We start from the raw sequence: 18,168 nt of genomic DNA, 5'->3' as shown, positions 1-18,168 counted from the left end.
TATTTTTCATTTCATTTGTTGACTTCTTTAGTTCTAGGACTTGTTTTTTGTGATATCACTCTCTTTATGAATTTCTCATTTATATTTTAAATTGTTTTTCTGATTTCTTTGTATTTTATCTGTGTTCTTTGTTATCTCACTTAGCTACTTATAAATCATGATTTTGAATTTTTTTCATGTATTTCATAAATACTCCTGGGAGCATATGCTTTGGCACCCTTTGTACTGGGGTAGTCCTCCCGGTGTGCTACACCACCTTTTCCCTGGTGTGAAGGACACTGTGAGCTAGAGTACTGGGGGCTTTGCTGATCCACAGGGTCTAACTGGTGTCTTACTGTTGCACTCATCCAGGTGGACATGGGAAAATGTCAGTGGGTGCTCTGAATGCTTCAGACTTTGGCTACCAGAGTGGGGGGAAAAAACACTTGTGTATGCCCTGAAAAATATAAAAGACATAAAGTCTTGGGAACTCTATGGTCCCATCTATCACTTAAGAAACATGAAAATTTATCCTGGCCAGTGTAGGGCAAGCTTATATGCATACCCTTCTACTGCCACAGGTTGTGCTCTCTTGAAAGTGCCACCTCTGGGCTGGAGGCCAGCCAACTCAGGCCATTACAACAACTCAGAATGAGCTTGCTCCAAAGGAGGAGAAAACAACAGCTAATTCCACCATTGTAATATCCTGGCTATCCAGAGGTCCTGAGTGACAAATGCCATGTTGACAACTTCACTGTTGCATAAGCAGCATTCGTGAAAACCAGTGCACTAAACAAAACTATAACAAAGGACTCCCACAGAGTCCATGTCACTCCCCTGCCATCGCACTGGAACAGGTGCTGTTATCCATGGCTGGGAGACCTGAAAATGTATTACATCATCACAGGACTCTTTGCAGACATTCTCCAGCACCAACCTGGAGCTTGATAGCCTCACTGGATGGCTAGACTCAGAAGGATAGTAACAATCACTGCAGTCCGGCTCACAGGAAGGAGGACAGGGAAAGCATCTGTAGGAGGACACGGAGAGCATCACATCAAGGGATCACCTCATGGGACAAAAGAATCTGAGCAGCAGCCCTTGAGTTCCAGATCTTTCCACTGAAACAGTCCACCCAAATGAGAAGGAACCAGAAAAGTAATTCTAGTACTATGATAAAACAAGTTTCTGTAACACCCCCAGAAGACCACACTAGCTCTATAGCAATGGATGCAAATCAAGAAGAAATCTCTGAATTGCCAGATAAAGAATTCAGAAGGTTGATTATTATGCTACTTAAGGGGGTGCTGGAGAAAGGAGAACACCAACTTAAGGACATTAAAAAAAAAGAACAACAACAACAAAAAACAGGAAATGGATGAAAAGGTCTCCAGAGATATAGATGGCATAATGAAAAGGCAATCACAACTTTTGTGAGTGAAAGACACACTTAGAGAAATACAAAATGCACTAGAAAGTTTCAACAATAGACTAGAATAAATAGAAGAAAGAACTTGAGTTTGAAGACAAGGCTTTTGAATTAACCCAATACAGCAAAGACAAAGAAAAACTAATAAATAATAAATGAATAAAGAATTTGGGATTATGTTAAATAACCAAACGTAAGAATAATCAGTGTTCCTGAAGAAGAAAAATCTAAAAGTGTGGAAAATTATTTGAGGGAATAATTGAAAATAACTTCCCTAGTCTTACTAGAGATCTAGATATTCAATATAAGAAGTTCAAAGAACACCCAGGAAATTCATCACAAAAAGATAGTCACTTAGGCACATAGTCATCAAGTTAACTAAAGTCAAGACAAAGGAAAGAATTCTAAGAACTGTGAGGCAAAAGCATCAGGTAACCTACAAAGGAAACCCTATAATATTAACGATAGATTTCTCAGCAGAAACCCTACAAGGAGAAGGGATTGGGATCCTATCTTTAGCCTCCTTAAACAAAATAATTATCCACTGAGAATATTGTATCCAGTGAAACTAAGCTTCATAATGAGACATAAAGTATTTTTCAGACAAACATATGCTGAGAGGATTCACCACTACCACGTCAGCATTACAAGAAATGATATAAGGAGTTTGAAATTTTTAAATCAAACCTCTAAATACACCAAAAAAGAACTTCCTTAAAGTGTAAATCTCACAGGGTTTGTACAACACTAACACAAAGAAAAAAAATACCAAGATATCCAGGCAGCAACTAACATGATGAATAGAAAAGTACTTCACATGTAAATACTAACAATGAATACAAGTGGCCTAAATGCTCCACTTAAAAGATACAGAATGTCAGAATGAATAAAAATCCACCAACCAAGTATCTGTTGTCTTCAAGAGACTAACATAACACATAAGAACTCACATAAACTGAAGGTGAAGAGGTGGAAAAAGATTTTTCATGCAAATGGAAACCAAAAGCAATCAGGAGTTGCTATTCTTATACAAAACAGACGTTAAAGCAAAAACAGTTAAAAAAGACAAAGAGTGACATTAGTACAACAGGAAAATATTACAATCTTAAATATACATGCACCTAACACAGGAGCTCCCAAATTTAAAAACAATTACTACTACATCTAAGAAATGAGGTAGGTGGCAATGCAATAATAGTAAGGGATTTCAGTACTCCACTGACAACATTAGAGAGGTCATGAAGACAGAAAACAAAGAAACAATGGGCTTAAACTGTAAACTACAACAAATGGACTTAACAGATATTTACAGAATATTGTACCCAATAACTGCAGAATATACATTCTTTTCATCAGCACATGGAACATTCACCAAGATAGAACTTTTGATCGGCTACAAAACAAGTCTCAATAAATTTAAGATAATAGAAGTTATATTATCTACTCTCTTGGATCACAGTGGGATAAAATTGGAAGTCAACTCCAAAAGCAGCCCTTAAAAGTGCACAAATACATGGAAATTAAATAATCTGCTTCTAAAGGATCTTTGGGTCAACAATGAAATCAAGATGGAAATCTAAGCATTCTTTGAACTGAACAATAATAGTGACATAACCTATGAAAACCTCTGGCAAACGACAAATGTGTTGCTAAGAGGAAAGTTAATAGCATTAAATGCCTAAATCAAAAATTCTGGAAGTGCACAAATAGGCAATCTAAGGTCATACTTCAAGGAACTAGAGAAACAAGAACAAAACAAACCCAAACCCAGCAGAAGAAAAGAAATACAAAGATCAGAGCAGTACTAAATGAAATGGAAACAAATAGAAAAAACAGTACAAAAGATAAATGAAACAAAAAGCTGGTTCTTTGAAAAGATAAAATTGATAGACTATTAGCAAGATTAACAAAATAATAGAAAAGACCCAAATAAGCTCAGTTAGAAACAAAATGGGAGATATTACAACTGATACCACAGAAATACAAAAGATTATTCAAGGCTACTATGATCACCTTTGCACATACAAATTAGCTAACCTACAGAAGATTGATAAATTCCTAGAGATATACAACCCTCCTAGATTAAACCAGGAAGAAATAGAAACTCTGAACAGACCAATGACAAGTAGTGAGATTGAAAGAGCAATTTTAAGTACTGCTAACAAAAGAAAAAGTTTGGAACCAGATGGATTCACAGCTGAATTTTATCAACCATTCAAAGAAGAATTGGTACTAATTTTACTGAAACCATTCCAAAGGATAAAGGGGGAATCCTCCCTAAATCATTCTGTGAAGCCAGTATCTCCCTAATACCAGAACCAGGAAAAGACATAACAAAAAAAAAAAAAAAAGAAAGAAAACTAGAGACCAATGTTTCTGATGAACATAGGTGCAAAAATCCTCAACAAATTACTAGATAACTGAATTCAACAGCATATCCAAAAGATACCATCAAGTGGTTTTCATATACCAGGGGTGCAGGGATGGTTTAACATACATAAATCAATAAATATATACAACATAAACAGAATTAAAAACAAAAAAATGATCATTTCAATAGATGCAGAAAAAGCATTTGACAAAATCTAGAATCCCATTATGATTAAAACCCTCAGCGGAATCAGCATAAAAAGGATATACCTTAAGGTAATAAAAGCCATCCATGACAGACCCACAGCCAACATTATACTGAATAAGGGAAAGTTGAAAGCATTCCCACTGAGAACTGAATCAAGACAAGGATGCCCACTTTCACAACTTCTATTAACATAGTACTGGAAGTCCTAGCCAGAGCATTCAGACAAAGAAATAAAGGACCCATCCAGAAAGCTAGATCTGTTAAATGAATTCAGCAAAGTTTGAGGGTACAAAATCAACGTACACAACACAGTAGCACTGCTATACCTCAACAGTGATTAAGCTGAGAATCAAATCAAGAACTTAACCCCTTTTACAACAGCTGCAAAAAATAAGATGGTTAGGAATATACCTAACCAAGGTGGTGAACAATCTCTATAAAGAAAACTGCAAAATACCTCTTAAAGAAATCATAGATGACACAAACAAATAGAAACATATCCCATGCTTATGGATGGGTAGAATCAATATTGTGAAAATGATCATACTGCCAAAAGCAACTATAAATTCAATGCATTTCCCATAAAAACACCACCATCCATTCTTAGCAGAACTAGAAAAAAAATCCTGAAATTCATATTGGAACCCCCCCCAAAAAAATAACCGTTTAGTGCTAAAGCAAGACTAAGCAAAAAAAAAAAAAAAAAAAAAAAAAAAAATCTGGAGGTATCACATTATCCAACTTCAAAGAAGACTACAAAGCTATAGTTACCAAAATAGCATGGTACTGGTATAAAAATAGGTATGTAGATGGAACATAGTAGAGAACTCAGAAATAAAGCCAAATACTTAAAGTCAACTGATCTTCACAAAGCAAACGAAAACATAAAGTGGGGAAAGAACACTCTATTCAATAAATGGTGCTAGGATAATTGGCAAGCCACATGTAGAAGATGAAACTGGATCCTCATCTCTCACCTTATTCAAAAATCAACTCAAGATGGATCAAAGACTTTAAGACCTGAAGCCATAAAAATTCTCGAGGACCACATTGGAAAAACTCTTCTAGACATTGGCTTAGGCAAAGAGTTGATGACCAAGAACCAAAAGCAAATGCAACAAAACCAAAAATAAACAAATGGGACCTAATTAAACTAAAAATATGCACAGCAAAAGAAATAGACAACCCAGAAGGTGGGAGAAAAATCTTCCCACACTATGCACCTGCAAGTACTAATATCCAGAATCTATAAGGAGCTCAAATCAGCAAGAAAAATAGTAATCCTATCAAAAAATGGGCTAAGGACATGAATAGACAATTTGCAAAAGAAGATATATAAATGGCTAACATACATTTGAAAAAATGCTCAATCTCACTAAAGAGCAGGGAAATGCAAATCAAAACCACAATGCAATGACCACCTTACTCCTACAAGGATGGCCATAATTAAAAAGTGACAAAATAATAGATGTTGGCATGGATGTCGTGAAAAGCAGATACTGTTATACTGCTGATGGGTTTGTAAACTAGTACAACCATTATGGAAAACGGCATGGAGACTCCTTAAAGAACTAAAAGTGGAACTACCATTTGATCCAGCAATTCCACTACTAGGTATCTACCCAGAGATAAATAAGATATTATATGAAAAAGACACTTGCATGTGCATGTTTATAGAAGTGCAATTCACAACTGCAAAAATATGGAACCAGCCTAAATGCCCATCATCCAACAAGTGGATTAAGAAAACGTGTACACACACACACACACACACACACACACCCTGTGGAATACTACTCAGCCATGAAAAGGAATGAAATTATAGCTTTCACAGCAACCTGGATAGAGTTGGAGACCATTATTCTAAGTGAAGTAACTTAGGAATATAAAACAAAGCACTGTATGTTCTCACTTATAAGGGGGAGCTAAGCTATGAAGACACAAAGGCATAAGATTGATATAATGGACCAGGCATGGTGGCTTGCACCTATAATTCCAGCACTTTGAAAGGCTGAGGTGGGGGGATCACCTGAGATTAGGGGTGAATAGTTCGAGACCAGCTTGGCCAACATGGTGAAACCCTGTCTCTACTAAAAATGCAAAAATGAACTGGATATGGTGACACACACCTGTAATCCCAGCTACTCAAGAGGCTGAGGCAGGAAAATTGCTTGAACCCAGTAGGTGGAGGTTGCAGTGGGCCAAGATCATGCTACTGTACTCCAGCCTGGGATGAAAAGAGCAAAACTCCATCTGAAAAAAAAAAAAAAAAAAGATTGAGATATTGGATTCTGGGGACTCCATGGGAGGGGTGGGGGATGGGAGGCGGGAAAAAAGACTACACATTGGGTACAGTGTACACTGCTTAGTGATGGGTGCACCAAAATCTCAGAAATAACCACTGAATAAATTATTCATGTAACCAAACACCACCTGTTCTCCACAATCTTTTGAAAGAAAAATAAAATAATAATGATTTACATTTATAACGTGCTTAATATCTTATAAAGTGCATTTACCTCTTTTTTGTGTAGAGTAATAGATATTTTTCTCATGCTAATGGTGTATATTAGTGCATACTATAGATTATGCCTTTTGGTATAGCAAAATAGCATCATTCCGTCTAAAACACTAATAAGGCTCTCATTGAGAAGCAACATAGGATCATGAGCTGTGAACATTCATGGGTAAAACATTAATCTCTTCAACAACAAGCTGAGTTATTTTATCTTTATCACCAATACATGGCCTAGTATCTGGAACACAGTAGGTGATCATCAATTATTTGCTAAATAACTTAAAAATAAGACTGGAAATCAGGGTTTTAGCAGTCTGTATTTGTTTTTTTTTCTAATTTTTTTCGATATCTCCAACTTCTGGAACAACCCTTCCAAATAAATTTGTAGATAGTCACCAACAATAAAATAAGAAACATCTTGATTTATAATTATTTTCCATTATAAGTTTGATTCTTGTATGCAAATTGGATTTAACCTAGAATTATTATTTTTGTATTAGAATAGAACTTACAAGCTATCTAATTCATCAAATCTGTTTTTCTATAATTCACTTTAGCTCTTGGCTTTTTTACTTATATACACATTTGTGTTTACATTTCCTTGGGAACTTTATAATTGTTTTTATATCCATATTAGATTGAAAAATATGTTATAATGGTCTCATAACTATTTGATTTTATGTGTTAACACTGGTGATAAATTTTCTCTACACAGTCTTCAAAATATCTTTCTCTGGTTAAATGGAACAGCAGCGACATACAGTGGTTGTCTAGTTTATACTTTAGATTTTATTACAGAGGATATACTATAGGTTGGCCATGTTTTAATTAACCACGTGCTAACATTTTATGTTGTAATAAACTGACCATAGATTATTTTAATGCCCAGTAAGTCATAAGAGCACATTATATAAATTTTCACCCAAAGCAATATTATTTATTTAAATATAAAAATAAAAATAGAATCTAGGCAAATGTTAGTAGCAACTAAATGTGTCCTCTAAGAATTTAAAGGAAGTGTTTCTAAATGCAAATTATTCATGCCTTTTTTTGATAAATATGTTTTTGTTTGTCCCAAAGTCCAGGAAATAGGAATTTACTTACTAAACGACCTGCTGTAATTATGGATGAAGATTGTAGAAGCATGAATGAAAGAAGACAGTCAGACTACATTACTGAAAAACACTCAATACAGCATATTTGCGGGGAAAATAGAAAAGAAGCTTTACATTTTCTTGAAGATGTGAACCAGTCTATTCCTAACCTTCTATCAGAGAATTGTGACCCTTTTGTTAGTCAAAATATGATCAATTTATTAAACATAGATCAGCAAAGGCTAAAAAAATCATTTAACAAATGTGATTATGATAGTATGGGAGACATTTGTGTAGTCACTAGTTCTGAGAAAAATGATTTCAGTGACAGATGCCTTAGAAACATTTTTACAGTTCCAGAGTTGACTTTTAGTAATTCAACTCTGAATAAAACAAGTTATCCAGAAAAATATCAGCCAAACAAGAATTATCAGAAAGAGTACAACAATAATGAAAGAAATGATCTTAGTACATCTATTGAGAAAGATTACTACCCAGCCAGCTCTGAAAGAAAAGGTTGGTATTGTACATGGAAAATCCAATAACCTATTCTTTTTTTTCTTTCAGCTTTACTATATATATTTGTAAATTTACACATACACAAGTCTCATATTTGTATGTATGTTTATGTATTTGGAGGAGAACAAAACCAAAGATAGAATAGCTATCTATTATATAACACTGTGGACCAAAGATAGAATAGCTAACTATTATATAACTTTGTGGACCAGTGGTTTTCCTCTGTATGTGTCATGGTAATATGCGTCAAATTAAACAATGAAAATAGACTATGCTAAGTTTTTAACTTAGTGCATACTTTTATTTTTTAAGGAAAACTGGAAAACGATTACAAAGAGAAGACATCACAGAAAAGCATTCAGAAATATCCAGTGAACTCTATGTAAGTTTTTAGGTAAATCTGGTGAATACAAATCAGTATCTAGTATGATGCATGATGAAGGTTGAATTGATGCAAAGTGAGGTAGGCATATTGCCATCTGAGGGTGGGCAGGCAACCTGCTCTGCAAGGAACCATACCAGAAGTCACAATCTTGATAATATCACCCTATTGAGAGTGTGCTGCTCATATTTGCCAGCTCCCACATACCTTCTTATCTAATAGTGTCGATTAGATTTTAAGAAATTGACTCAGTGTGTCCAAGAAACTCATATCCACCAGAATGTCAGTTGATTAAGAAATAGAAAGGTAACATACATAGGAAGGCTTACTGACATGAAAAATCATGTTTTCTTGCTTTCATACAGCTCTCAATGGGAAGGTTGCTTGCTTGGTAGAAGGGCTATGGGGAGTGATAGAATTCAGATGTTAGTGATAAGCAAGCATATCAGCAAATTATAGGACAGTGTACATTCTAGGAATAGAGCACTCTCTTCATTGCCAACAATTACCTCTCAGAGACTCCATGTTTTCTCTCTGTTCAAGATTACAATCTCGTCTACCCATACATTGAAAACAATAATATTCCACCAGATTTTTCTTTCTCCTCTTGCAGCTGGTATACAAAATGTTCTGAATTTAAGGTGATTTTTACACTCATCCATTATATGTTGATATTAAATTTATTCCTTAGAGTTTGAGAACTGTCCTCCAGGCTTTTCTGAATAATGTCCTGCAATTTTAAGTAACTAAAAAAAAGTTTATTTTAGCTAGTAGTTTCTGAATAGTCCTAACTTTCTTGGTAATAGTTGCAGTTTAGCCAAATCTTTCTGATCGGAAATCATGAGCTAGAATAAATTCATATTCTGGAAGTGATTTCTTGTGGAATTATTAAAAATATTGATTGATTAAAAAGATTCAGTTTTAACAGGATTGGCACATAAAATTAAAACATAGACTTATGAAACATTTTATTAAAGCAATTTAAAACATGGTTCTCAATCCTGACTGAAGGTCAAGATTACTTCAGGGAGTGATTTTAAACTATAGAATACAAGATTGACCTCTACATAATAAGTGGGCTCCTTGGCATGGAGCTTATGAATCTTTACTTTTAAAAAAGCTTCCTGGCTGGGCGCAGTGGCTCAAGCCTGAGGCGGGTGGATCACGAGGTCAAGAGATGGAGACCATCCTGGTTAACATGGTGAAACCCCATCTCTACTAAAAATACAAAAGATTAGTTGGGCATGGTGGTGCGTGCCTGTAATCCCAGCTACTCAGGAGGCTGAGGTAGGAGAATTGCCTGAACCCAGGAGGCGGAGGTTGCAGTGATCTGAGATTGCGCCATTGCACTCCAGCTCAGCCTGGGTAACAAAAGCGAAACTCCCATCTAAAAAAAAAAAAGCTTCCCATACAATTCTGATCTGAAGCCAAGTTTGGGAACTATAATTTAGAACAGTAATTCCCAGAGGGAATACAACAAACTTTAATACTGTGTATTTATAATCCTTAGGAGAAATATACCTTCGGAAGAAATGCACTCTAAGCAGTCATGGGACTTTGGACTTGATAAGGTAAAGTGCAGTTCTCACATTATCTTCTCAATTAAGTCAGTTTGTGTTATCGTATTTCTGTATTTATCGGTTTACTTTGATTTAAGCTTAACATTTATTCATACATTTTTTAGATGGACTATTTTTCTTAAACTTTTTTATTCTAAGGAAGTTATAACTTAGATCTAGAAAGAAAAACACATATTTAGAGACTCTTATATGCTTCAATTGAGATAAACCAATCTTGAGGACATTTTAAATACTTTTTTAAAAATATTACAAAACTTCTTCTGTATTACTTAATTCTTCCATTACTATAAAGAAATACCCGAGACTGGGTAATTTATAAGAAAAGAGATTTAGTTGGCTCATGTTTCTGCAGGTTGTACAGGAAGTATGATTCTGACATCTGATTGGTTTCTGGGAGGCCTCAGGGAACTTGTAATTATAGCAGAAGGCAAAGGGGGAACAAGGAGTCTCATATGGCAGGAGCAGGGCAAGAGAGAGTGAGTAGGGAGATGCCACAGACTTCTAAATGACCAGATTATGGGAGAATGAACTCACTGTGAGGACAGCACCAAGTAAGATGATGCTAAACCATTCAGGAGAAATCACTGCCCCCCCCATGATCCAATCATTCCCCACCAAGCCCCACTCCAACACTCAGGATTACAATTTGATAATGAGATTTGGCAGGGACATAGATCCAAACTATATAATTCCACCCCAGCCCTTCAAATCTCATGTTCTTCTCACATTGCAAAATACAATCATGCATTTCCAACAGTCCTTCCAAGTCTTAACTCATTCCAGCATTAACTCAAAAGTTCAAAGTCTCCTCTGAGACAAGGCAAATCCCTTCCATCTATGAGCCTGTAAAATAAAAAAACAAAGTAGTTACTTCTAAGATTCAATGGGGGTGCAATCATTGGGTAAATATTCCCATTCCAAAAGAGAGAAATAGGTCAAAAGAAAGGGTCTACCGGCCCTGCGCTAGTCTGAAACCCAACAGGGCAGTCATAAATCTTAAAGCTTCAAAATAATCTCCTTTGACTCTGTATCTCACATCCAGACACATTGGTGTAAGAGGTGGATTCCAAAATCCTTGGGCAGCTCCACCTCTGTGGCTTTGAAGGTTCAGCCCCGTGGCTGCTTTCATGGGCTGGTGCTGAGTGCCTGTGACTTTTCCTGGAGACAGGTGCAAGCTACCATTCTGGGGTCTGGAGGATGGTGGCCCTCGTCTCATGGCTCCACTAGGCAATGCCCCACTGGGGACTCTTCGTGGGGGCTCCAATCCCTCATTGCCTCTCCACATTGCTCTAGTAGAGATTCTCCATGACATTTCCTCCTGTGCAACAGACTTCTGCCGGAACATCTAGGCTTTTCCCATACATCCGGTGAAGTCTCTCAAGACTTAACTCTTACACTCTGTGTACCCACAGGCTTAACACCATATGGTAGCCACCAACAGTTACAGCATGCATCCTCTGAAGCAGTGCACTGAGCTGTACCTGGGCCCCTTTAAGTCATGGCTCAAGCTGGAGTGGCTGGGATACAGGGAGTAGTGTACTGAGGCTGCACAGAGGAGCAGGGCCCTGAGCTGGGTCCAGAAAACCATTCTTGCCTCCTAGGCCTTCAGGCCTGTGATAGGAGGGGCTGCCATGAAGATCTCTGAAATGCCTTTGGGGCCTTCTCCCTGTTATCTTGGCTATTAGCACTTAGTTCCTTTTAACTTGTGCAAATTTCTGCAGCCTGCTTGAATTCCTTCCTGGGAAATGAGTTTTTATATTCTACCACATGGCCAGGCTGCAAATTTTCTAAACTTTTATTCTCTGCTTCCCTTTTAAATATAAGCTCCAGTTTTATATCATTTCTTTGCTTACACATAGGCTGTTCATATGAAGCAGTTGGTCCATATCTTGAATGCTTTGCTGCTTAGAAATTTCTTCTGCCAGATACCCTAAGGCATCACCTTCAAGTTCACAGATTCTTAGGGCAGGGGCACAATGCTGCCAAGTTCTTTGATAACACACAACAAAAGTGACCTTTGCTCCATTTCTCAATAAGTTCCTTATTTCTATCTGAGACCTCCGCAGCCTGAACTTTGTTATCAATATCACTATCAGCATTTTCAGCATTTTTGATCATAGTCTTTCAGCCACCAGTCTCTAGGAAGTTCCAAACTTTCCCTTGCCTTCCTGTCTTCTTCTGAACTGGCCACATTCTTCCAACTTCTGCCCATTACCCAGTTCCAAAATTGCTTCCACATTTTCAGGTATCTTTATATTTAAATGCCACTCCTGGCATCAATTTTCTGTATTTACTCTGTTCTCACATTGCTATAAAGAAATACCTGAGACTGGGTAATTAATAAAGAAAAGAGGTTTAATTGGCTCACAGTTTCACATGCTGTTTGGGAAGCATGATTCTGGCATCTGATTGGCTTCTGGAGAAGCCTTAGAAAAATTACAATTATGGTGGAAGGTGAAGGGAGAGTGAGGCATCTCAAACACTAAGGATAGGAGCAAGAGAGAGTGAGGCAGGACGTGCCACACACTTTTAACAAACCAGATCTCATGAGAACGAACTACTATTGTAAGGGCAGTACAAAGGGGCATGGTAGGAAACCATTCAGGGAAACTACTTCCCAGGATTTAGTCACCTCCCATTGGGTCAAATTAAAATCCGACATGAGATTTGCTGGGGGACATCCAAAGATACAAGCTATATCATCTTTCAACAATAAAATGCTTTAGATTTAAATATGCTATGTAGTTTTATATTTGTCAGAGCATTGAAACATCTATAAACACTGGTTATGTAATGTTATGATCCCTTGCCATAATGAAGGTGTAATTTTTACAATAGTGCTAGGAAGTTTATGTAGTTTATTTCTAATCTACAGGAGTCTGAGTCACTAAAGTCTTCACAGCAAAAGAGACTGAAATTTAGAGAGATTAGATAGCTTGTTTGAGGTCACACACTCAAGATAGGAAAGCCAGGATTCAAACTACTGTCTTACCTGACTCGATATTTTCAACTATACTGTTTTCCCTTTTTCCTTCAATAAATATTGAGTACATATTATGAATTCATTTTGAGTATCTCTTATATGCTAGACACTTGAGATAAAATGGCCCTTTGTTCTCAAGATTATAATTTAATGCACTAGACTCTGCAAGGTACAGAGATGAAAGGACTTGCAATCTGCCTTTAAGAAGTCTTTATCTAGTGGCTAGTCAGAAAGAGAAAAAAATATAATACTTTTAGATAAATTGCTTGAATTGAAGTTTGTATTGGGTTATTAATAAAAGACACTTCTAAGTTTCATCTGTAAACATAAGGAAGATGTGATGGAGGTAACTTTTGAGCACAGTATCAATAAGTTGTTTGTCAAATGATGAAACTGGGAATAAGTAGCAACAAACAAACAAAGATGTTAGAGTACAGCCTGTTTTAGAAATTTCAAGTACCTTGTTTCATTCTAGTTATTTTATAGCTACTATTTATAATACTAATTATAAGGGGTGCAGGAGTGGCCAAGGTAATTCTGGACAATAGAAAGAGGTAGGTCATAAATGGCCTTGTGTGATATATAAGTTTAATTCTTGATTATTAAACAGAGATCCATTAAATAAATTTTAGTGGAGGAATACGATGACATCAGAGTAATAAAAAAGTTGACTCTAGTTAGAATGAGGAGGGATTTGATAAGTGGAACAATTCAAGTTAGGGGAAGAAATAAGGAGAGCTTGAAGTTTTGCAGTAGTAGTAAGGACGAAAGTGAGAGAAGAGATTGAGATCTAGAATTGGTAGTACTTGGTGACCGGTGATTAGTTAAGAGAGAAGCAAGAAATTGTGAAAGACCTGGATTTATTTGTTATTTGGGTAAATGGGTAGTTGATGTGATTATGCCATTGAACAAGATTGGAACCATAGGAAGAGGTGGCGGGAAAGCTTAACTCTCCAACAAAATTCATTTTTTTTTTTTTTTTTTTTGTAGAATGTGTCCTTTTTAATGAAATAGAACTGCCACTGTGAAATGGCTTCCCAGCCAAGGAACATGCTTCCTAACATCCATCCATGTACATGTGGCCATATGGTTAGATCTCACTAATGAAATGTTAGGAGAAGTGATGTGCATCATTTTAGGTCAAGGCTTATAAGAAAAGGGAATTATTTTTCCATGCTGTCTTTCCTTTGGTGGCTAGATGGCAGTGAGGCCCCAAGGGATAATGGAGCCACAAGATGGAAAGGACTGGGTCTCTCAGTCACTACGTGGAGGAAAATTGCCTGCTTACCAGCAACACTCACTTTACATTATTACGCAAGAGAGAAATGATTGTGTTTGGCATTATACATTTTGTGATATACTTTTTAAAAATAATACTCTGATTCAGAGGAGGAGCAGCTTTCTGATAGAGATAAGTTTGACCCACTGAGCTCACATGAGGGTCTTCTGAAAAAAACCTGTGATATATGTGGAGATGCATAGTGGACAATTATATATACAGGGTTTGAGATCAGAAGAGATTTTTTAGCCTTTAATTAATAGGAGATAATTGACTACATCCATGTGTATGATTCTCAAGAGAAAGTGTATAGAAAAAGAATAAAATTTTTCAGATGCCTGAGAAAGCACATTTCAGATTGGAGGGTGTGCAGTCCAAGAGGAACCAGAAACAGGCTGAGACTGAGCTACTAGAGATGTTTGAGGAGTACTAGAAGAATAGTGTCATAGGAAAGAAAAAGGAGATACTTTCAAGGAGGAGAATGTGGTAGTAGTGATGGATGCTGACCTGTTACTCCGTTAAATAATTCATATTTTCCCAAATATGAATAATACAAATGTATTCTCTAAAAAGATGAATTATCAACAGAGTATAATACTTCAAAAACAAATTCTGTTTCACAACACCTATGTCAAAAAGCTGGCAGCTTGAATGTGGCTAGATCTAGTCAAAAAAGAGAAAAGCCCATTGGTGTGACCCAAAAGGAATCAGGTGCTACGAGGAGTTCTTCAGATAGAGCAGATGTTGGGACTTTTAAATTGTGATGCCTGCCCATGGCCAAAGGTGCAATAGAACCCTGACTAAAATTAGATTCTACCAGAGGGGCCAAGGCAGGAGTCACCAATGAGATGGAATGAAGGGGTAGGAGCAGAAAGAAGGCTGGGTTGCACCTGCCCGCTTGTTAGGTAAAATGAAAACTGGTAGATTCTGCTGAGGAAGAATTGATGAATAAACATATGGGCTAAAACAAGGTAACAGAAAAACCTCTTGGATGGGGACATGTGGTGTTCTCAAGAGCCTTTGGTGGGAGTGGAAGAGAATAGGAAAGAACAAAGTATTGGAGGAGTATAATTATTTAATTTTAAAGGATTAGTAGAGGAATAAAGTTTAAATACAGTTGTTAAAATGGAAAGGCAATCACCAGAGAAGTGGAGACATGGAAGAACAAAATTCAAGAGGGATGATGTCACACTGGGAAACCTGATCAAGATGGGAAGAAATGAAATAGCAATAAAGTGTATGGAATGAAACCCACTTAGCAATTAACATATTGAGTATGAATTTATATATTGAATATGAATTCTTTTCAAGATTGAAAGAATATCAAATTATGAAGAAAAGAATCCATATAGTTTGCAGGAAACATATCTAGAATATAATAAAGGTTGAAAGCAAACAAATAGAAAAATACATATTTAATGTATTATAAAGAAAACATATATAATATTGGAGCAAAGACCATATAAATGCAATAAAAAGCCCATTCTGAAAAGAGAAAAATAGGAGATACAGCTTTTCTGATCCATAGCATCTATAAAATACTGCTGGGCATGCAGTGTGAAGGCTTGCCATCCTGGAGGATGGAGGAAGCTCGTGAATAACTTAGTGTCTTATCATTTGGGAAGATCTTTGCTGTTCTTCTCAAACAGATCATTGGAGTACAGGCCTGCCTTGGAGTCTATAGAGCTTTCTTGAAAGTTTTGTGTTCTTGTTGCAGGTTTGGGGCTTGAATGTGTCCTGTGTTGAAGAGAAAAGATTTTTAAATGATAAAATAGTAGGGTTAGAGAAAAGGCTCTGCTCCATGTAGTTATTCAGGCCCTAAACTAGTGGCTATTAATATATATATTGTTATCAGAGAGCAGTAGGGAAAAGGAAGTGGAAGATTGTGGGGAAGATTTTTATGGACCAGGACCTGCAGTAGTTTACATTACTCCTGCCTATGACCAGAACTTAAGTCACATGTCTAAATCAATTCCAAGGGAGGCTGGGAAATATGCTCTAGCTGTATGTCCAAGAGAAAAGGGAGTCAGGCTTGGCAAGTGGCTAGACAGTTTCTGCTTTATTTTGTCTATCTGTAATCCTATGTCCTACCAATAGAGAATATATACAAAAAAATTCTATAAGCCCATGATACATTTGCAAACATGATTCATATAGTAAGCCCTAAAGGAAATCTAAGAAATTTATCTAAGGAGAGATCTAACTTAGGAAATTAAGTAAAGAATAACAAATTTCCAAATTGCCTTACTATGCTTGTCTTTCTTTAGCTGCATTTTACTATGATTACTAGAAGCTTTTTCATTTTGTCAGTAATTCATTTCTTAGCAAGTGTTTATTCTGTTGCTTATTGTTTTTAAACCAATTTGAATTTCATTTTATTGTTTACCACAGGCTATTTTTTCTTTGTGGTTTTAAAATAAACCATGTTGAACTGAAGTAACGTAAAAGAAAAGTACTATAAAATGAATTGGTGGTATAAAGAGGGTAGATATAAGTGAATATTATTATGTATACTTAGGAATTGTTAACATTTTTGTTTTCCCCTAGATTCTGTTGGAAGAAGGAAGAATATGTTCTTTAAAAAGCAGGCCAACATCTACTGAGAAAATCTGTCAGTATAACAGTATAAGTTAATTTTATTTTATATGAAAAACTAACAAATAGAAATCAGTTAAATTTTAAGTGATTTTTTTAGATGTTTGCCAACAAATATATATCCTAGATATTTTAGTACTACTAATGCAATAAACTCTTTAAAATCACCTTTATATTTTCTTAAATATACATAATGAGTATATTAATGCATATGTACAATTTAGCAAATAATAAAACAGGTAAGCCTTGTATTCACTATCTAGCTTACGAAACAATACATAATACTTTGGAAGATTTCTTCAGTTGTATTTCATATCCTGCCCTCTAGAGGTAACTATTATCTTGGATTTGTTTTTTGTTATAACACAGACTTTCATTGCTTTATTTTGAATTTTGTACACATTGATCCAACTCTATATATTTTTCTGCAACTTGCTTTTTTTTTTAACCCAGTATTATATTTTGTGCTTCATTAACTTTGAAACTTGTAGCTCTAGTACATTCGTTATTTTTCCAGCTATACAGCATTCTATTGTATGAATATATCACAACATATGCATCTTCTAACAATGGATATTTAGGTTGTTTTGAATATTTTCCTATGATGAACAATGCTACCTGGACTATGGCTGACATTTCTCCTTGCACGCATATATAAAATGTTTCTCTAGGATATATTTCTAAGAGTAGAATTGCTAGACATATGATATGCACAACTTTGCAACTTCAAGGTAATGCAAAATTATTTTCCTAAATGGTTGTGCCAGTTGTATGCCTCTTAGCAAGGGGTAAGAGTCTTAGTTATTACATGTTTTCACTAACAGTATCTCAATCTATTCCTGTTATTGGTAATCTGATAGCTCATTGTAGTTCTAATTTATATTTCTCTGATTACTTATTAGGTTAATTGGCCATTGATGCTTCATTCGTGAAATGTCATTTGCTCATGTTCCTTTTCTGAAGTTTGGTTTTCCTTCTGGGATGTGTCTATATCTCATCTTATATGTATTTTAAGTGTCCTTGATGCTGACTGCTTGTAGGCTTATATGGATCAAATACTTCCTATTTGAGTGATCTTTTAATTCTATACTGTCTTTTTACAGACAGATGTTTCATGTTGATCTGGTACTCTTTTAGGTATTATGTGCTAGCATAGTCCTTTATGTTATCAAGTCTGATGGAATACCTTGAAACTTTTTATGATTTATGGTTTCGAATATATAAAATACTAG

General features: G+C 35.9%; 1 protein-coding gene across 5 annotated transcripts in view; it reads left to right on the top strand.

Moving 5' to 3' along the window:
• The window catches only part of REDIC1 (regulator of DNA class I crossover intermediates 1), a 119,490-nt gene that overhangs the window by 54,079 nt on the left and 47,243 nt on the right, over nt 1-18,168 (top strand). For all 5 annotated transcript variants that reach the window (XM_078338916.1, XM_009003637.5, XM_078338913.1 and 2 more), the window contains 4 exons: nt 7,585-8,114; nt 8,430-8,499; nt 10,010-10,070; nt 16,889-16,952. In XM_078338916.1, the coding sequence (XP_078195042.1) occupies nt 7,585-8,114; nt 8,430-8,499; nt 10,010-10,070; nt 16,889-16,952 (725 nt within the window). The remainder of the gene's footprint in view (nt 1-7,584; nt 8,115-8,429; nt 8,500-10,009; nt 10,071-16,888; nt 16,953-18,168) is intronic.

The sequence above is a fragment of the Callithrix jacchus genome, chromosome 9 (genome assembly GCF_049354715.1).
Source record: "Callithrix jacchus isolate 240 chromosome 9, calJac240_pri, whole genome shotgun sequence".
Taxonomy (NCBI): domain Eukaryota; kingdom Metazoa; phylum Chordata; class Mammalia; order Primates; family Cebidae; genus Callithrix; species Callithrix jacchus.
The sequence above is the reverse complement of the archived record's forward strand: the minus strand, read 5'-3'. Positions and strand labels throughout refer to the sequence as shown.